The sequence below is a fragment of the Puma concolor genome, chromosome D3, assembly GCF_028749965.1.
Source record: "Puma concolor isolate L17-30 chromosome D3, mPumCon1.1.hap2, whole genome shotgun sequence".
In the NCBI taxonomy this organism is placed as follows: domain Eukaryota; kingdom Metazoa; phylum Chordata; class Mammalia; order Carnivora; family Felidae; genus Puma; species Puma concolor.
In genome coordinates, this window is record NC_141678.1 from 80,533,147 (window position 1) to 80,551,923 (window position 18,777).

General features: G+C 42.4%; 2 protein-coding genes and 2 pseudogenes across 3 annotated transcripts in view; 3 read left to right on the plus strand and 1 right to left on the minus strand.

Moving 5' to 3' along the window:
• RELCH (RAB11 binding and LisH domain, coiled-coil and HEAT repeat containing) overlaps window positions 1–2,337 on the plus strand; it is a 115,661-nt gene extending 113,324 nt beyond the window's left edge. Inside the window, exon 30 of the mRNA XM_086683147.1 lies at window positions 1,450–2,337. Within this exon, the coding sequence (XP_086539273.1) occupies window positions 1,450–1,546 (97 nt within the window). The 3' untranslated portion in view covers window positions 1,547–2,337. The remainder of the gene's footprint in view (window positions 1–1,449) is intronic.
• An 11,437-nt stretch (window positions 2,338–13,774) lies between these two features.
• On the plus strand, window positions 13,775–15,145 carry LOC112868152 (tubulin alpha-1C chain pseudogene; annotated as a pseudogene).
• On the minus strand, window positions 14,943–18,626 carry LOC147575666 (heterogeneous nuclear ribonucleoprotein A1-like; annotated as a pseudogene).
• TNFRSF11A (TNF receptor superfamily member 11a) overlaps window positions 18,543–18,777 on the plus strand; it is a 57,245-nt gene continuing 57,010 nt past the window's right edge. The window contains exon 1 of one of the 2 annotated variants that reach the window (XM_086683159.1): window positions 18,543–18,699. In XM_086683159.1, the coding sequence (XP_086539285.1) occupies window positions 18,625–18,699 (75 nt within the window). In that variant the 5' untranslated portion in view covers window positions 18,543–18,624. The remainder of the gene's footprint in view (window positions 18,700–18,777) is intronic. The other variant, XM_086683162.1, reaches the window with a different exon arrangement.

The window sequence follows — 18,777 nt, forward strand, 5'->3', positions numbered from 1 at the left end:
TTGTGTTACATGTTATAGATATTAACTTTTTTATTAGTTATCATTTGTTGATAGTCTGCTTTATAAAATTTTTTTAAACTACCCGTACTTTTGAATTGTTGGCCTTTGCAACCTTAGATATTTTTAGGATATTCATTTTCAATGAAGCTGAAAATGTTATAAATGCCTTTTGTAATGTATACATTCCTAAGTAATATAAACCTAATAATTTCTCATTGACTCTACAGTTTTATAGATTACATTTTTAACTTCCTCTGTTCATAAATCTCCCTGTCCTGTATCAAGTATTGAACCTAAGGTGAATGCTTTTCATAACATAAATCATTTTTTAATTTCTTTTTTGTAAGAATTTCATAAATATAATCCCCTTTCTAACAAATTCTTTTTTGTCTTACCATTAAAGAGCATGGAAATGATAACATGCTCTCTGTTCCTCACAGAACTTTATGAAAATTACATAATAGTAAACCTGAAAGTGCTTTAGCATTTAGGATCATGAAAGTTCAAAGTAGAATTAAACCTTGTAAACCACTGAATAACTAAAGCATGGGTAATTGTGGCTAACCCCTCCCCCATACTTTTGTTTTCTAGTCAGCGTATAGGTTACCATGACATGCATGATTTATCTAAAATTGCAGTAGAAGGCAGAAACCACTTTTGATTGTTACTTTTGCCTACTTTTAACTACTCCCAGAGTTTCCAGCCTAGTGAAGACTGGTAAGGTAATTTTGCTTTTTGTTTACCAAATCTTGTCATTAAATTTTTTTTCAAAAGCCTAAGTAAATTAGTTCAATAAGCTAATTTTTCATTACATAATCTATTTAGATTTTGTAAAAGATTTTACCCTTTGCCACATCACTCATGTCTCTTAGTATATAATTTGATTCTTATAGTAACTAGCTTTCTTTGGTATTTAGTTTGAACTTGCAGGTGCCTTGTAACTAAACTTGTCATACTAATGGGAGAAGAGCAAGAACTGCCATTTCTTGAAAATAGTCGGTTCCTAGTGTTACCCAAGAGAAGGGAACTCTTCAGTTAACCACTGACCAGTGATTTCAAAAGTTAGAATCCTGGTTTCTTGCAGACACTACAACTAAAGTTTTCAGATCTTAGGAGGTCAATACTACGTATCAAATTCGGAGACTATTTTCTTTTAGTTGTCATACTACTGAAACACTTAGTGTTGTAATGTAATCATCCTCAAGAAAGTCATGGAGAGATGACAGCCTAGAGATGGAAAATGTCCTGATTTTCAAAACTGAGGAGGCAGTAGATTTTACAACATGTGGATTACCATTCTGAATCTATATAAAGCCTCTTCTGTCCTTTTCTGACCACTTAATCCAAAGTAACCCCTTTAATTCCCTGAGACCATCCTGGTTTTCTTCTTCATAATTACTCTTCTCAATACTCATTTTCTTGTTTTTTATTGTCTGTCTCTTTCACTAGACTCAGCTCCATGAGAGAGAATGTTGTCTATCCTTTTCAACCAATGTGTCTCCAGTATTTGAAGAATGCCTGGTGTATGATAAGTACTCAACATTAATTGAATGAATTAATGAATAAGAGCTTGATACCAATTCCGAGAAAGTTTGCCAATTAGATTAAAAGGATGATTTATGAATCCCTCAAAACAGCATGAATTTACTGAGACTACATGCCAGACTAACCTAAAGTCCTTTTTTCACAGAGCTATTATTATTATATGTTGTTGATCAGGAGAATTGTGTGATCTTGTGCATCTTGCCCTCAGCAAAGTATTGGGTTTGTTTCTTATAGTGAGCTTATTTATATCCAAGGTAGAAAATATGGAATAAATAAAAGCCCCTAAAAGAGTCGTGCCACGTGTGTATGGCCTTAAAAGGTTGACAGAACTTGTATTCATATCTGACTCTCTGGGCAACCCCTCTTATCAACAGACCTCATCAAGTCTTCCAAGTGATCTGTAAGTGTGGAGAAGCCATCCCTTTCTAAAGATTGTAAAGTCATTCACCATTCGATGTACATTTATGGAGTACCTATTTTGTGCCAGGTGTAGGGATGCAATGAATAAGACTGACCTAGAGCAGAGCTTACAGCCAGGCAGGGAAACAAGTGGAGAGAGAAGGACTGAGGAGGACGTACTTTAGTTAGGTGATTATTTTATGGTTTACTTTGGAAGACACCTCTGAGGTGACACCTGAAAACTAGGAAGAATAATAGGCTTTAACCGTGTGAAAATAGGAAGAGAAAAAAGAACAGTATGTGCATAGGCAATGAGATGAAAAATAGTGCTATGTTCAAGGAACTGGAAAAAAAAAATGGCCCATATAGCTGAGACACTATCAAAAGATGAAATTGGAGAGGAGTATGGCCAGATCATATAGGGCTTTGTACACTAGACTAGAAGTTAGAAAGGGAAGCCTTTGAATAGTTGTAGTGGAATGATTTAACCCAATTTGTGTTAGATATACTTCTGCTTTATAAGAATGCTTTTGAAAAGGAGAGGAGTAGACGCTGACAGCAGAAGCTAACAAATGCAGTAGTCCAAGGAGGAGATGGTGGCAGCCTGGACAAAAAGGAAGGGAAACGAGCAGATCTGCAACATAATTGGAAGCAGAATTGGCATGACAGATTGGGTATGAAGAGTGAGGGAAAGGGAAAAACCAAAGATGCTTAGACCTCTGCCTGCAATAACTGAGTAAAATAATGGGTACTGACAATAGTGAAGAAGTAAAGAATAAGTTTGGAGAGTTAATCTACAATTTTGTTTTAGATGTCTAAGAGTTAATCTGTGGAATTCAAAATGTCTGAGAGTTAATCTGTGAAAACCTCAAGGAAGAAGTTAGTTCTCTGAGTCCGGATCTCGGGCTAGATTATGGAGTCCTGAGTATTTTCCGTAGAGCGATGGGACTAAATGAGATGGCCTGGGAGAGAGGAACCATGGAGAAGAGGATCCAAATGTGAACCCTAGGACAGTCCTCCTACTTCAAAATCCAACAGAGCAAGAGGAACTACTAAAAGGATCAGGAGTATACAGTGAGTTGGAGGGAAACCAGGAGAGTGTGGCTTCATGGAAGCAAAGAGAAGAGCATTCTGAGGAGGGCCAGTTGCTACTCCTACGTCAAGACGAGAATGGATCTGAAACCCATTGAAAGATGAAAGTCATTGATGACCTCAATATAGTTTCAGCAGTTTAATGGAAATGCAAAGAGAGACAATGACTAGAGGTGACAGCTCTTTCAAAACAGTTGGCCATAAAGGGGAGCAGAGGTGCTGGTAGCTAGAAAGGAACATGAGGTCAAAGGAGGGTGCTGTTTAGCCTTGGTTTGTAATGGGAGAAATTAGGTCAGGTTCATATGCCAGTGAGAATAAGCCAGTAAAACGAAAGATGATGATGACGCAGAAGCAGTAACAAGCAAAGACTGTGAGAGTGAAATCCTTGAAGAGGCAAGAGGGGTTGAGATTCAGAGCACAAATGGAGGGACTGGCCTCATTATAATAGGGGAGAAGCAGAGGTGCTCTTGGAGGTGATTCGGTAGATTTAGTGGTGGGAAGGTTAGGGGGTTTCCATTTAATTCCTTCTATTTTCTCAGTGAAGTATGAAGCAAAGAAATTGATTTGGCTGGCATATGGAAAGTGTTAGAGGTTTGAAGAGAAAGAAGGTAGAAATGTTTGTCTTCGAGAATGGCAGAGGGAATTACTAAGGGAATTGCAGGATTTGTTTTGAAAGCCCATTTGAGAATAGTTATTGTGAATTTAAAGAGGGCTAGTTTACTATATATACGTTAACTAATTGGAATTTGAAATAAAGAATTTAAATAAAGACAGCTAGTTAACACAAGTGATTTTTTTTTTTTCTCCAGCCAAGAATAACTATTCAGGAACAGGTATGAAGTATACAGAGAATAAACAGGGCCGAGTTCTAGATGCTTCAGAGAAGGAGAAAGGACAAGGACATGAAAGCTACTTGTGTAGGAATGATTATAATGATGGGCCATAGAATCCAAACTGGAGAGGGGGAAAAATGAAATATTGGAGTGAGGGGGGGAATAAATAATCTGAGAAATGGGTCCCAATAAAATTTTTAAAATATGTTTTAGTGAGAATATTCAAATAGGTGAACTGGATAGAAACTTCCTTTGGGAGTAAAAAATGAAAAGCAAATAACACACTTGATCTACCTCCAGGCTGTAAGGTACAGGAGTTTGTGAGAACAAAAATAAAAAGCCTCCACTTAAAAGCTTAGCAGGAAAGGTGGTGTCTTAGGGGTAGGAGGATTCAATTACAGTTGACCCACTTATACATGGATTTTTTTTTTTTACAGTACAATACTGTAAATGTATTTTTTCTTCCATATGATTTTCTTAACATTGTCTTTTCTCTAGCTTACTTTATTGTAAGAATATGGTATGTAATGCATAAACATACAAAATATATATTAGTCAACTGTTTATGTTGTTGGTAAGGCTTTCAGTAAATAGTAGGCTGTTAGTAAAGCTTGGGGAAGTCAAAAGTTATATGCAAATTTTTCACCGTGTGGGAGTCTGTTCATGAAACATACTGCTCTGTCGTTTTCTTGTAATGTCTGTGTCTGGTTTTGGTATTAGGGTAATGCTGGCCTCATTGAATGAATTAAGTATTCCTTCAGTTTCTATCTCCCAAAAGGGACTGCAGAGAAGTGGTGTAATATCTTCCTTTAATTTTGATAAGAATTCATCAGTAAACACATCTGGACCTAGTGCTTTCTGTTTTGAAAGATTCTTAATATTTTGATTCTATTTCTTTAATATAAGCCTATTGTGATTGTGAGTTTTGACAAGATTGTATCTTTCAAGGAATTGGTCCATTTCTTTTTTTCTTTTTTTTTTTTAAATAATCTCAATGTGGGGCTCAAACACACCACCCAAGATCAAGAGTCACATGCTCTACCAACTGAGCCAGGCAGGCATCCCAGAAATGGTCCCTTTCATCTAAGTTATCTAATTTGTGTGCATAGAGTTGTTCACAGTATTCCTTTATTATTATCCTTTTAATGTCCATGGTATCTGTATCTTAAGGTAGAAGCTTAGATGACTGATTTTAGATCTTTCTTCTTTTCTGAAATATGTATTCAATGCTATAAGTTTCCCACTAAGTACTGTTTTTGCTGTCTCCCACAAATTTTAATAAGTTGTGTTTTCCTTTTCATTTAGTTTAAAATATTTTTTAATTTCTCTTGAGATTTCTTCTTTGACCCTGTGTTAGATACAAACTGTTTAATCTTCATATATTTCGGGATTTTCCACCTATCTTTGTTTTTGATTTCTAGCTTAATTCCATCATAATCTGAAAGCAGACATTTTCTGATTTCTATTCTTTTGAATTTGTTAAGATGTATTTTATGCCCCAGAATGCAGTCTGTCTTGGTGAATGTTCCATGTGAGCTTGTGAAGAATGTGTTTTCTGCTGTCATTGGATGAAGTAGTCTACAGATGTCAGTTATATCCAGTTGATTAATGTTGAGTCAACTATATCCTTACTGATTTTATGTCCATTTCTGAGAAAGTTGAAGTCTCCAACTGTAATAGTGGATTCATCTATTTCTCCTTGCAACTATATCAGTTTTTGCCTCATGTATTTTGACACTCAGTTGTTAGGCATATACCATTTTAGGATTGTTATGTCTTCTTGAAGAATTTACCCCTTTATCATTACTAATGCCCCCTTTATCCCTGATAACTTTCCTTTGTCTAAAGTCTGCTCTGTCTGAAATTAATACAGCTACGCTTGCTTTTTTTTTTTTTTTTTTTTTTTTAGTTTATTTATTTATTTTGAGAGAGAGAGAGGAGAGAAAATCCTAAGAAGGTTCCACACTATCAGCGCAGAGCCCATCGTGGGGCTCGATCTTACAAAGTGTAAGATCATGACCTGAGCCAAAATCAAGAGTCAGACACTTAACCTACTGCCCCATCCAGGCACCCTGACTCTTGCTTTCTTTTGATTAGTATTATCATGGTATATCTTTCTCCATCCCATTCACTTTTAATCTATCTGTGTTCTTTTTATTTAGAGTGGGTTTCTGGCAGATAACATATAGTTGGGTCTTGTTTTTTTGATCTACTTTCACAGTCTCTTTTGACTGGTGCATTGAGACCATTGAGGTGCACAGTATTAATATAGTTGGATTAATATCTACCCTATTTGGTACCACTTTCTACTTGTTGCTTTTGTTCTTTGTTCATATTTTTGTCTTCTGCTCTTTTCCTTTTGTGATTTTAATTAAGAATTGTATATGATTCCACTTTCTTTCTTATTAGCATATCCATTTTACTTCTTTTTTGTTTAAATATTTTAGAGAGAGAAAGAGCACGTGTGCATGTGTGAGGGAGGGGCAGAGGAGAGAAAAAGACAGGGAATCCCAAGCAGGTTCTGTGCCCTCAGCACCGAGCCCAATGTGGGGCTTGAACTAATGAACTATGAGATCATGACCTGAGCCAAAATCAAGAGTCAGATGCCTAACCAACTGAGACATCCAGGCCCCCCATGAATTCTTTTTTTTTTTTACTTTTTTTTTTACTAGAATTTCCAATATATATTTGTAACTAATCCGAGTCCACTGTCACAGAACACTGTAATGTTTCAAAGGTAGTGTAAATAACTTATAATAACAAAATAATCCTAAGAATCCTAATTCCTTTCATTCCTTGTATTAGTATTGTCATTCATTTGACTTATGTGTAAGCATATTTATATAATACACATAAGCATACATAAACATTGTTGATATTACTATTTTTAAAAAACGTTTGTTAGAGTAAGAAAAATATTTATTTTACCTTCACTTATTTTTTCTTGCAGTGCGCTTCCTTTCTTTATATAAACCTGAATTTCTAACCAATATTATTTTCCTTCTGTTAACATTTCTTGTACAGCAGATCTACCGGCAACAAATACATTCAATTTCTGTTTACCTGAGAAAGTCTTTATTTCTCCTTCACATTTGAAGGGTAATTTCACAGGTTACAGAATTCTAAGTTGGTGAATTATTCCTCTCAATACTTTCCATGTCTCCACTCTTCTCTTACTTGCATGGTTTCTGAGAAGTTGGAGGTCGTTCTTATCTCTGCAGGTTAGGTGTTTTTTTCCTTCCTCTTTCAGGATTTTCTCCTTATCTTTGATTTTCTATAGTTTGAAAGTAATGCGCTTGTATGTACTTTTCTGGCTTTTATCCTGATTGGTATTCTCTGGACTTCTTAGATCTGTGGTTTGGCATCTGATATTAATTTGGGGAAATCCTCACTCATTAGTGTTTCAAATATTCCTTTTTTTTCTTTCTCCCTTTCTTCTCCTGGTATGCAATTTTGTAGTTGTCCCACAGTTTTTGGGTATTCTGTTCTGGGTTGTTTTTTTGGTTTTTTTGTTTGTTTGTTTTCCAGTGTTTTCTGTTTACTTTTCATTTCTGCAAGTTTCTTTTTTTTTTTTAATTTTTATTTTAAGTAGGCTCCACGCCCAAGGTGGGGCTTGAATTCATGACCCTGAGATGAAGAGTCACATGCTCTACCAACCGAGCCAGCCAGATTCTATTGACATGTCCTCCAGTTCAGAGATTCTTTCCTCATCCATGTCCAATCTGTTAATAAGCCTATCAAAGGCACTCTTCCCTTCTGTACAGTGTATTCTATCTCTAGCATTCCTTTTTGGTTCTTTCATGGGATTTTCACCTCTCTGCTTACATTGCCCATCTGTTCTTGCATGCTGTCTACGTTGTCCGTTAGAGGCCTTAGCATACTCGTCATGGTTGTTTCAAATTCCCAGTCTGATTCTTCCAGTATCCCCGCCATGTCTGGTGTTCTGCTGCTTGTTCTGTTTCTGCAAATTCTAATTTTTGCCGTTTGGTACGCCTTGCAACTTTTTCTTGATAGCCAGATATTAGGTACTGGGTAAAAGGAACTATTGTAAATAGGAGTTTAAGTTAGTAGTGTTAGTAGTCATAGTAAGTTGTGCAGGAGTGGGAAAAATATCCTCTAATCCTATGGTTAGGTCTTGGTGTTTTGTGAGCCTGTGCCTCTGGACTGTGAATTTAAAAATCATGCCTCAGTTTTTCTCTCCCCCTGAGGTGGGACAGGATGGTGAGAATGGGCCGGAATCAGAGAATTCCCTTCTCCAGGTTAGGCTCTGGTTAACTTGTTTCCCCTGAGCACAGTCCTTCTTAAGACAAACAAAGTACTCTGGTTTATTTCAGAATGGATCCTTTTCCTTTCCCTCTGCCAAGGAGATTTTTCTCGGGTATTTACTGTGAGAACCTGGTTGAGCTCCTGGAGGCAAAACTTACAAAAGTTGGGCGGGGGGGTTGTTCTACAACTGGGTCCCCCTACAGTTTTGAACTCAGACTTGTCCACGCTGAGCCTCCAGCAAGTCATTAATTACAGTTCTGGTCTTCCTGCCCCAGCACTGATTCCCATGGAGATTTTAGCTCGAGAGTTCCTAACCTGGTCACTTGTGACTCTCTGTATTTGCCTATCAATCTCTCCAATTTGGGGGGGGGGGGGGCAGTGGTGTGCCCTGTGACCTCACTTCTTTTATGGATTTAAGAAGATTTGTTCATTTTCCAGTTTATTCAGCTTTTCACTTGTTGTTAGGACTCGGTGGTAACTTCCAAACTCCCTTCGTGCAGAACCGGAAACAGGAAGCAGCACAAATTTTTTTTAAATGCAAAACACAGAAAAGAGGGTAAAAGTCCTAAGACGTTGAAGGAGAAAAGAGAGAATGGGTAGAAATATTATTTGACAAGCAAATGGCCAAGAATTCTCTCAAACTGACAAAAACCATCAAGGTCAATGAGAACCACAAACCAGGATAGATTCTAAGATATGTAGAAAACTAAGCCTACATATGTTATAATAAACCTGCTGGAGGGGCGCCTGGGTGGCGCAGTCGGTTAAGCGTCCGACTTCAGCCAGGTCACGATCTCGCGGTCCGTGAGTTCGAGCCCCGCGTCGGGCTCTGGGCTGATGGCTCAGAGCCTGGAGCCTGTTTCCGAGTCTGTGTCTCCCTCTCTCTCTGCCCCTCCCCCGTTCATGCTCTGTCTCTCTCTGTCCCAAAAATAAATAAACGTTGAAAAAAAAATTTTTTTAAAAAATAAAAAAATAAACCTGCTGGAAAACAAATACAAAGAGAAAATCTGAAAAGCAGCAACTATAAGACTGATAGTTTACTCGCCAACAGAAAACAAAGGAATAATGTCTTTAAAATGCCGAAAGAAAAATTGCTGCTGCCCTAGAATTCTACAGTCAGCAAGAATATCTTTTAAAATGAAATTGCTGGGGTGCCTGGGTGGCCCAGTTGGTTAAGCGGCCAAGTCTTGATTTCGGCTCAGGTCATGATCTCACGGGTTCATGAGATTGAGCCCCATGTCAGGCTCTGTGCTAACAGTGCAGAGCCTGCTTGGGATTTTCTCTCTCTCTCTCTCTGTGCCCCTTCCCCCCCCCAAAATAAATAAATAAACATTTAAAATGAAGATGATTTAAGATATTTGTAGACAACCCTCACCCACCCCACCAAAAAACAGAAATTGTTACCAGCAGATCCACGCCAAATGAAAAATCATAAGAAATTATTCAAGCAAAAGGGAAATAATCCTACGTAGTACCAATAAAGTTAAGATGGAAGGACATATTCCTATTTAAACAAAAGAAACTTCTTACCAAAATCAACACAGCAGAGCACCTGGCTGGCTCAGTCAGTAGAGTGTGCAACTCTTGATCTTGGAGTTGTGAGTTCGAGCCCCATGTTGGACATAGAACCTACTTTAAAAAAACAAAAAAAAAAAAACTTTAAAAAACCAACACCAGAAGAAACAAAATCTCGGTAGTTCTAAATCTGTTAAAGAAGTTGAACTTGTAATTTCAAACTATGCCACCAAGAAACCTCAGTGGCCATATGGCTTCATCAGTGAATTCTACCAAATACTTAAGACAAAAATAATGGCATTCTTACACACCCTTTCAAAGTTCTTCCATATATTTCAGTCTCGCCCAGCAACATCCCGACACCAAAACTTGACCCAATTCAGGAAGAATAAGGCCCATCTCTTAGATGTGTAAACTCTCAGACTAAATATTAGCACTCTGAATCCACCATGTGAAATAAAGCACCTATCCTTCAACGGTGAAACGATGAACAAAAGGTAATCTATTCATACAACAGAGGACTGGACAGTAATGACCTGGCTGACTCTCACAATGGTGAGCAAAAGCCATACACAAGGTAATACTACAGTGCAGGGTCCATTTATATAAAGTCCAGAAGCAGACAAAGTGAATCACTGGTATTCTCATGAAATCTATCAAGAAGGATGAGGGGTAATGATTAAAGGGGCTTGGGGGTTTCTGGTAATGTTCTACTTCATGGTTTGGGTGCAGGCTCTATATATGTCTTCATTTTTTGACAATTAGCCTAACTGTATTCTTTATGTATGTTCTACTTCAATAAAAGTACTCTTAAAAAGAAACCGTTCTGTGTCAATCTAGGTGGCAACATCAGTTGTCTTTTATGGCCAGTCTGAACCTGACCGATTCGAAAGTAGAACTTTGCCATCAGCATGTAGGATGATACCTGTCCTTGTGTTCATATGTAAGGGACACAGAGCTACTTTCTCCATCATCTCATTAGGGCTGAGAAGAAGGGAAGTAGGGGACACATAAATTATCTCTGTTTCCACTTGAAACCGTTTTATCTGTAACAAAATATCCAAAAAGCGATAACTACTAGTTTAATGGTTCAGAAATTCATTTATTTTGAATACCAAATCAGTAGCACTGAACAAATTCTTGTCCCCCAAAGCAAGCAAGATAGGTTTCCATGGACACAGTTCAAAATGTGTCACAAATTTTCATATTATGTTTGGGTATCGTTACCGGATAGTATTGCACCCTAATTTATCTCTGAACGGACACTGATCTATCAATGCCTTACTTCTGTTTAAAAAGTGCTGTATAGGCAAGATAAGAAGAAGAACAGAACATAACAGCGTAGGTAATAAAAACGTTTGTATTTATTAGTAGGTTTTCACTGAAAGAAAGATTTGTGAAGTCCTATGTTTACTTCATAGCTTTGCTTTTTTTATGTATTCTCTTTACGTGACCACAGTCACAGTAACTATTTTTACATCACCATGTCAAAAAATAAACATTTCATTAACAAGATTATGCCTGTTTTCTGCTGCCTAAATAAAGATTACAGTGTTATATTAAGATTAAAATATTACATTAGGATGTAAGGTAAGACTTAAAAGCCATCCTCTAGAAATAAAAATGAGAGCTATACTTTTATGTTACCTTTTTGAATCTGAAAATTAAACAGTTCATGCAGAAGTGGGAAACAGTGGGGATTTCCAGGGTGAGATGCACACTATCCCTATAAAAAAGCCTATGATTCCTGTATTTGCACAATATACTTGGTTTTTCCTTAGTACAAGTAAGCACAATTCATTTTCAGCTCATTAGTTTTTAAAAATCAGAAACATTTAACTTTACTAAATATTAAAATATCTATTGTTTAAAATGCATTTTTACATTTATTACAGATAACCAAAATTTAGTTATACATGTGGGATTTCTTAAATCGTAAAGAACATTTAAAATAGTTTCTGTAAATGTTGAGCAACCTCTTTAGCTGTAATTGTGCATCCTTCACCTAAGAGAAAAATAGTATTGGAAATTATTTCCACGTTCCTCCTAAGAATGCCATAGGAAAGAGGACATCCTCAGGCCCATTGTGATGGATTTTGTTGTTAACAAATGGCATTCTACATTAATATTTATAAAATATTTGAATTATGTGAGTGGTAGTTCTGTAAATGTAGAAACGGTCCTCAAAAAGTAATTTATAGTGTTTTTTTTTTTAATTAAGCTTTTTTTCCCCCTAGTTGATTTAATGTGTTAACATGGGCATTCTATTGTTCAAAGTGCTTCCAAAACCAGCACACTCACCTCTGGGGCTTTCCAAGCAGAAGTTTAAGTCCTTTCATCTTTTTTGAGAAAAGAAGGGGCTACCATTGGACATGTGCCAGGAGCAAGCTGGTGTTTCTCATGAAGTGCCACACTGAAAGCACCCTCTCCCACATGTCCGCTCCTTGAGGCCAAAACCAGCCCTCATCTGCCTTTCACACCACTACTTTTTCTAGAAAGCCTGTCTCCACATTCCAGACAATAGGCCACATACCTAAATAAAGCCGTCACCTTTCCCTTCTGCAACTCACTTGATATTAAAAATCTGGTGCTTAGTGAGGCAGGAGAACACTCCAGAGCCAGAGCAGCCAAGGTCTGAATCCCAACTCTGCCCCTATTGGCAAGTGACCCTGCGGCAAGTTATTAACCACGCTGTGCCTCAGTTTCCTAATCTGTAAAATGGGACTAATCGTATTCCTTACAAGGCTGTTGCAGGAATTAAATGAATTTGCATGTTTAAGGATGCTATCGGTGTTTGCTGTCATTATTGTCTTTCTAGAAACTCCTTTTGCATATATCAATAAAATCACGTTTATGATTGTTTACAAACATGGGATGATATTACTCTGTAACTTGCTTCTTTTACTTAGAGGGCAGTAGACGTCTTTCCAAAAACCACTTGATTTTCTTAAACAACTGCATTATAGTCTATACTATGGTAAACTCAATTTTTTTTTTTTTTTTTTGCCATTTCTCCATGAAACTCACATTTTTCTCTTTGTGGTTTTACAAAAATGCTAAGGTAAATAAACATCCTTGCATGTCTCTCTTTATGTATTGATGGATTAGATTCTCAGACACGGAATTGACTTGTCAAACGATATTCACATTTTTAATTTTTTTGTTTGTTTGTTTAATCAACACCACTGGAGTGCTTTCCAAAAGCACAAAGCAAGCAGGCAGGCTGCACAGTAGGGAGCTACGGAGCAAAACAAGTAGGAGGACTACATGTAGCTGCACAAAGCCGGGAGGGGGAAATGGAAGTATGCTCTTCGACCTCAAGTGGCAGAATTGTAGCTGAAGGTAGACTGCGGTTAAGTTACAGGTGCATATTGTAAACCCAGAGCTAAAAAAAATAAAACAAGGACGCATATAAAATAAGCTAACAGTGGAGAGAAATGGCACCCTAAAAAATAATCCAAAAGAAGATGGGAAAAGAGGAACAAAGAAGGAACAAACAAAACAAATAGCAAGACAGTAGACTCACATGTCACCATATCTATAATCACATTAAATGCGAGTGGTCTGAAAACCCCAAAGGATAGAGACTGTCAAATGGATTAAATGAAAAGGCAAGAGCGAATCATACGCTGTCACTTTAAATAGATCTAAACCTAAAGGGAGGGTCCAGGCCCCGGAGACGGCGGAAGGCGGGAGGTCTGCGCCCGGGAGGCTCTGGCCACACTTCCTTTACCGGGTGCCTTTCCTCGCCTGGGCTCTGCCGGCCCGACGCGCCCCCGAAACCCACTGAGGACGGGACGGGGCCGATGCTTCTCCTTTCTCCTTCCCATAGCCCTCTCCGTCCTCTTCCCCGCCCCACTGGCCCGTCTGTGGCCCCAGGACATTTCCTCCCCTTCCCTGATCTGGCTCCTACAGAGAAGTTTGCTTTGAACCTTTGAACCCACCAGGCAGCGTCACGCCCCCTCTGGCCGGGGCGACCAACCTCGCAGGGCCTGTGTTGCAGCGAGGGGGCGGCAGGAGGCGGGGGGGAGCAGGGGGTCTCGAGGCGGGGTCGCGGGGGGGCTGGGACAGGGTCCAAGACCCGCTCTGCCGCGCTGTTGCAGAGAGTGAGGGAGGGAGGGTGCGGTACGTTGGGTCCTCCGGGCTGGCCTTCCTCTCACCGCTTCTCCCCCCACCCCGCGGATTCTTGTCTGTCAGTGGGGGATCCTTGTCCCTGTCCCCTCGCCTTCTCCAGCCCTGCAGAGCCCTATAAGTCTCAGGCATCTCCATCCATGTTGGCCAGGCTGGTGTCCAAATGGACAATGACTGCTGGTAGCTCTATTGCCTGGAACAGACTTCCAGCCTGATGACCAGATGCCAAGTGACAAGACCATTGGGGGAGGAGATGACTCCTTCAACACCTTCACTGAGACAGGTGAAGTTTGCACCGGCACCTGCCTCTAGCTCTTCTACCCAGAGCAGCTGATCAACGGGCAAGAAAGATGCCACCAATAACTATGATCATGGGCACTATACCATTGGCAAGAGCATTGCCCTCCTTGGTCAGTGGACCGAAAGTAGCCCCCCCGGGGCACAGGTTTTCAGGGCTTCTTGGTTTTCCATTTTTGTGGGGGTACTTGTTCTGGGTTCCCCTCCCTGCTGATGGAACCTGTCACTTATGGCAAGAAATCCAAGCTGGAGTTCTCCATTTACCAGGCCCCCAGGTTTCCACAGCTGTAGCTGAGCCCTTCAACTCCATCCTCACGACCCACACCATCCTGGAACACTGTGATTGTGCCTTCATGGTAGATAATGAGGCCATCTATGACATCAACATTGAACACCCAACCTACACTCCCCTTAACCACTGGATTAGCGCAGTCATGTCCTCCATTGCTGCTTACTCAGATTTAATGCAGCCCTGAACGTTCATCCGACAGAATGCCAGACCAGCCTGGTGCCCTAATCCCACATGAACTTCTCTCTGGCCACACGTTCCCCCATTATCTCTACTGAGAAAGCCTACCATGAACAGCTTCCTGTAGCACAGATCACCGAGGCACGCCCTGAGCGAGCCAACCAGATGGCGAAACGGGCCGCTTGCCGTGGGAAACACGTGGCTTGATGCCTGTTGTACCAGAGGGATTTTTCTGTGGCCCACGAGGACGTGGCTGCCCTCGAGAAGGATCACGAGGAGGTTGGAGTGGAGAGTGCCGAGGGAGATGAGGAGGGTGAGGAGCATTCACCGCTCTGGTGCAATTTGACATCCTGTCGTCTGGGGCTCCTATTTCCATTGTTCTGCGGAGCTGTCCATAGTGGGCCTAACTTGTCAACAAAAGCAAAGTTTCTTTTTTATTGTTATTATCAAGAGGATATTAAGTCATTTATTGATGACACGTGATAATGGATGACACACAAGCTTTCATCCCACGTATAATTTTATCTGATACCATAATTCAGTTTAGATATTGCATCGGATGTGCCAGCAATCTAGCCCAATAAACTCCATGACTTTGCTCGGGTGACCCTTTTAATGGTGAGCTCCAGGGCACAACGCATTAACTGTCGGTTCAACGACGCCAAGGTTTGTGGAGACAATGGCTTCTGTGCCCAAGCAGTTTGCCAGTAAATTTCAAACGGAACCTGGTAGCTCCCTGAAGGAATTCCAACACACATTGCCGAGGTAGTTGACCAAGACGGCTTCAGAGTAGACTCACTTTACACAGCACAGTTTTATAAAGACACATTTATTCAGCATCATGATCAGACTATTACATTTAGCAGTCAATAGCATGGATGCAAAAAAAAAAAAAAAAACCAAAAACTACATTAAAACCCTTTCTTGGAATGCTTTACACTTCCCACAGAACAGAAACTAAAATAACATGTCATACAATTAGTCACAAAAAAACACAGTCCCCGAGTTTTTGGACCATACGCATGAGTCTTGTCTAAAACACGTCCTCTTTGTAGCAGCTAGGCCCTGCCACCACTGTGCTTGGCTGAGTTCACCTTGTAACCTTCCCCGTCACATCTCTGGCTCTCCTTCCCTGCTAAGCTTTGTTTCCTGACAGTGATTAAAACCTTCTGCCACCACCATCGCTACTGCTGCTGCTGGAACCGCCACAGCCACCTTGGTTTTGTGGTCTGGCAAAACGCTGGCCTCCACCACCATAGGGGCCAGACTTCTGCCTCCAAAATTCCCTCCTTTCATGGGACCAATATGTGAAGACTGTTGTCATTGCCGAAACCATTATAGCCTCTGCCACCTCCAAAGTTTCTTCCTTCGTTACCAAATCCAGGGTGGCCATCCGCACTGCCACCACATCCACAACCATCTCCACGGCCACCAAAGCCACCTCACCCACTGGTTTCCTCCACAACCGAAGTTGTCATTCCCACCAAAACCACCGCCGAAGTTTCCAGAACCACTTAGACCTCTTTGGCTGGATGAAGCACTAGCCATCTCCTGCTGAGATAGAGCTCTCCTTACTTCACAGCTGAGGTAGTTTGGAATGACAATCTTGTCTGCGGAGTCACGGTCATCAAATGTTACAAGAGCAAAGCGTCTCCTCTTGCCACCGCCTCAGTCAGTCATGATTGCAATCACTTCCGTTTTCCCATACTGTTCGAGATAATCTCTTAGATGATGGCTCCTTTAAGGCCACCGACAACAATCTTTTTCACAGTCAAGCGGGTACCAGGTCTTTGAGAGTCTTGAAACAGCCCTGTTTGGTTCTACAACTCTTCCATCCACCTTGGGCGGCCCTGCATTCATGGCTGTGTCCACCTCTTCCCCAGTGGCATCTGTGACAAACCCAAAGCCTCTGGAGTGCATGGTGTTTTCTCCCCTCATTACCACACAGTCTGTGAGTGTTCCCCGTTGCTCAAAATGGCTCCTCAGACTCTCATGGGTTGTTGCAAAGCACAAACCTCCGACGAAGAGCTTCCGCAGCTGTTCAGGCTCTTTGGGACCCTCTGACTTTGATGTGCAGCAGTGGGAGGGGAGACTCTAAAGATACTTGCCAGTGTCCATAGACAGAAAGGCTGATGTCTCTATTTTAAATTTTTTTTTAACGTTTATTTATTTTTGAGATAGAGACAGAGCATCAACGGGGGAGGGTCAGAGAGAGGGAGACACAGAATCCGAAACAGCCTCCAGGCTCTGAGCTGTCAGCACAGAGCCCGACGTGGGGCTCGAACTCACGGACGGTGAGATCATGACCTGAGCCGAAGTCGCCGCCCAACCGACTGAGCCACCCAGGCGCCCCTGATGTCTCTATTTTAAAGGTAAAAACACTGGGGCGCCTGGGTGGCGCAGTCGGTTAAGCGTCCGACTTCAGCCAGGTCACGATCTCGCGGTCCGTGAGTTCGAGCCCCGCGTCAGGCTCTGGGCTGATGGCTCAGAGCCTGGAGCCTGTTTCCGATTCTGTGTCTCCCTCTCTCTCTGCCCCTCCCCCGTTCATGCTGTGTCTCTCTCTGTCCCCAAAAAAATAAATAAAAACGTTGAAAAAAAAATAAATAAAGGTAAAAACAAGAAAAAAGATAGAATGAGATATCCCATGTAAATGCTATTCATAGGAAAGGTGAAGTCGCTATATAACTAACGCCAAAGTAGACTTTAGAACCCAAAGTTTTATCATGGATCAAGGAGGCCCTACCATAATGATGAAAAGTCAATTCATCAAGAAGACATAATAATCTGGAATGTTTATGCTTCTAATCTAAGCGTCAAAAAATTGGCGGGCGGTGGGGGGGGCGGGGATGTTGAGACCTGAAAGGCAAAAATAAACAAACCCACAGCTTTCGTTGTAAATTCCCAGTTTCCTCAGAACAACCAGGCAGAAAATGACATGATATTTCAAACGATTTGACCTAATTGACCTTTAAAACCCACTTCGCCCAACAACCGTAGAAGATCCTATGGAATATTCACCAGGATACACCATGCACTGGGCCGAAAATAAGGCAAGCAGATATAGCACTCAAGAAATTCCAAACAACCTTCTGTTGACATCAGGCAAGTATGTTCACTCAAAAAGTTATCCATACAAAGGAGCAGGTGTATGTGTGCGTCCAGCATCGACCTAGAATGGGAGAGAAGATACACTCCTAAGCAAGGAATAGCAAGCGACCAGAACAACAGGTGCAGCGCGCCCGACAGCTGGCGGGTTCTACGGCAGCAAAAGGACTCATCAAGGCTAGTGCCTGGATGGGGTGGGGGGTGTGGGCGGGGGGCGGAGACAGGATGGTGTCTCTCACCCCAGAGAAGGGTACTAGAGGAGAGGCAAGAGGAAGTGGCTGCTGGCCAGAAAACTTTGAGGGAGGATTGTATGAAGCGTGCTGGATGGCATACTGTGGTGACCTTTGCATTGTACTCCACGAAATCCCCAGCGAAGATCCTCTTCTGGTTAATTCCCGATGGTGGGGTATCCACCCTTGCTTGGGAGGCCCCGCCTGTTAGGGCCCAGCGCGTGGGATCCAGGCGGGCGTGGGCCCGCGGGCTAGGCCGCCGCCGCCCCGTCCCCTCCCCTGGAAGCCGGCCCGGGATGTCTGGGTGCAGACCGGTCCGTGCCCGCGAACGTGAAAGACACAGCAGGTCGGGTCGCAGGCAAACCTGTCCGCGTGCAACCTGCAGAGCCCAGGGTTAGAAGCTCCGGGCTAACTCTCGCGCCCGCGGCTGCAGAAGATGCGGGAGGCGGGGCGGCGAACCCCCGCCCTCCCCACCCCGTCGCCTTCGCAGTCCTCACCTCGCTGTGCCCCCGGTGTGCCCGCTCGCCCAATAGAAGGCGCGCGCCCCGCGCTCGGGCACCACCTGGCGGGCGCCGCCGGCCCGGCCGGAGGGGGCGCAGCGCGGGCGGGCGGGGACAGGTGGCGGGGCGGGGCGGGGCGGGGCGGGGCGCGGCGGCGGGGCGGGCCGGCCCGAGGTCCCAGACAGCCGCGCAGCCCGGGCCGCAGAGGCCGCAGAGCGCGGCGCCCGCCCGCCCACCGCGCCATGGCCCCGCGCGCCCGGCGGCGCCGCCCGCTGCCCGCGCTGCTCACGATCTGCGCGCTGCTCGGCCGTCTGCAGGTAAGCGAGCCGCCCGGCCGCTCCCGCTCCCCGCGCACCCGGTTCCCGCGCGCGACGCCTCCTCGGGAGCCCGGGGAG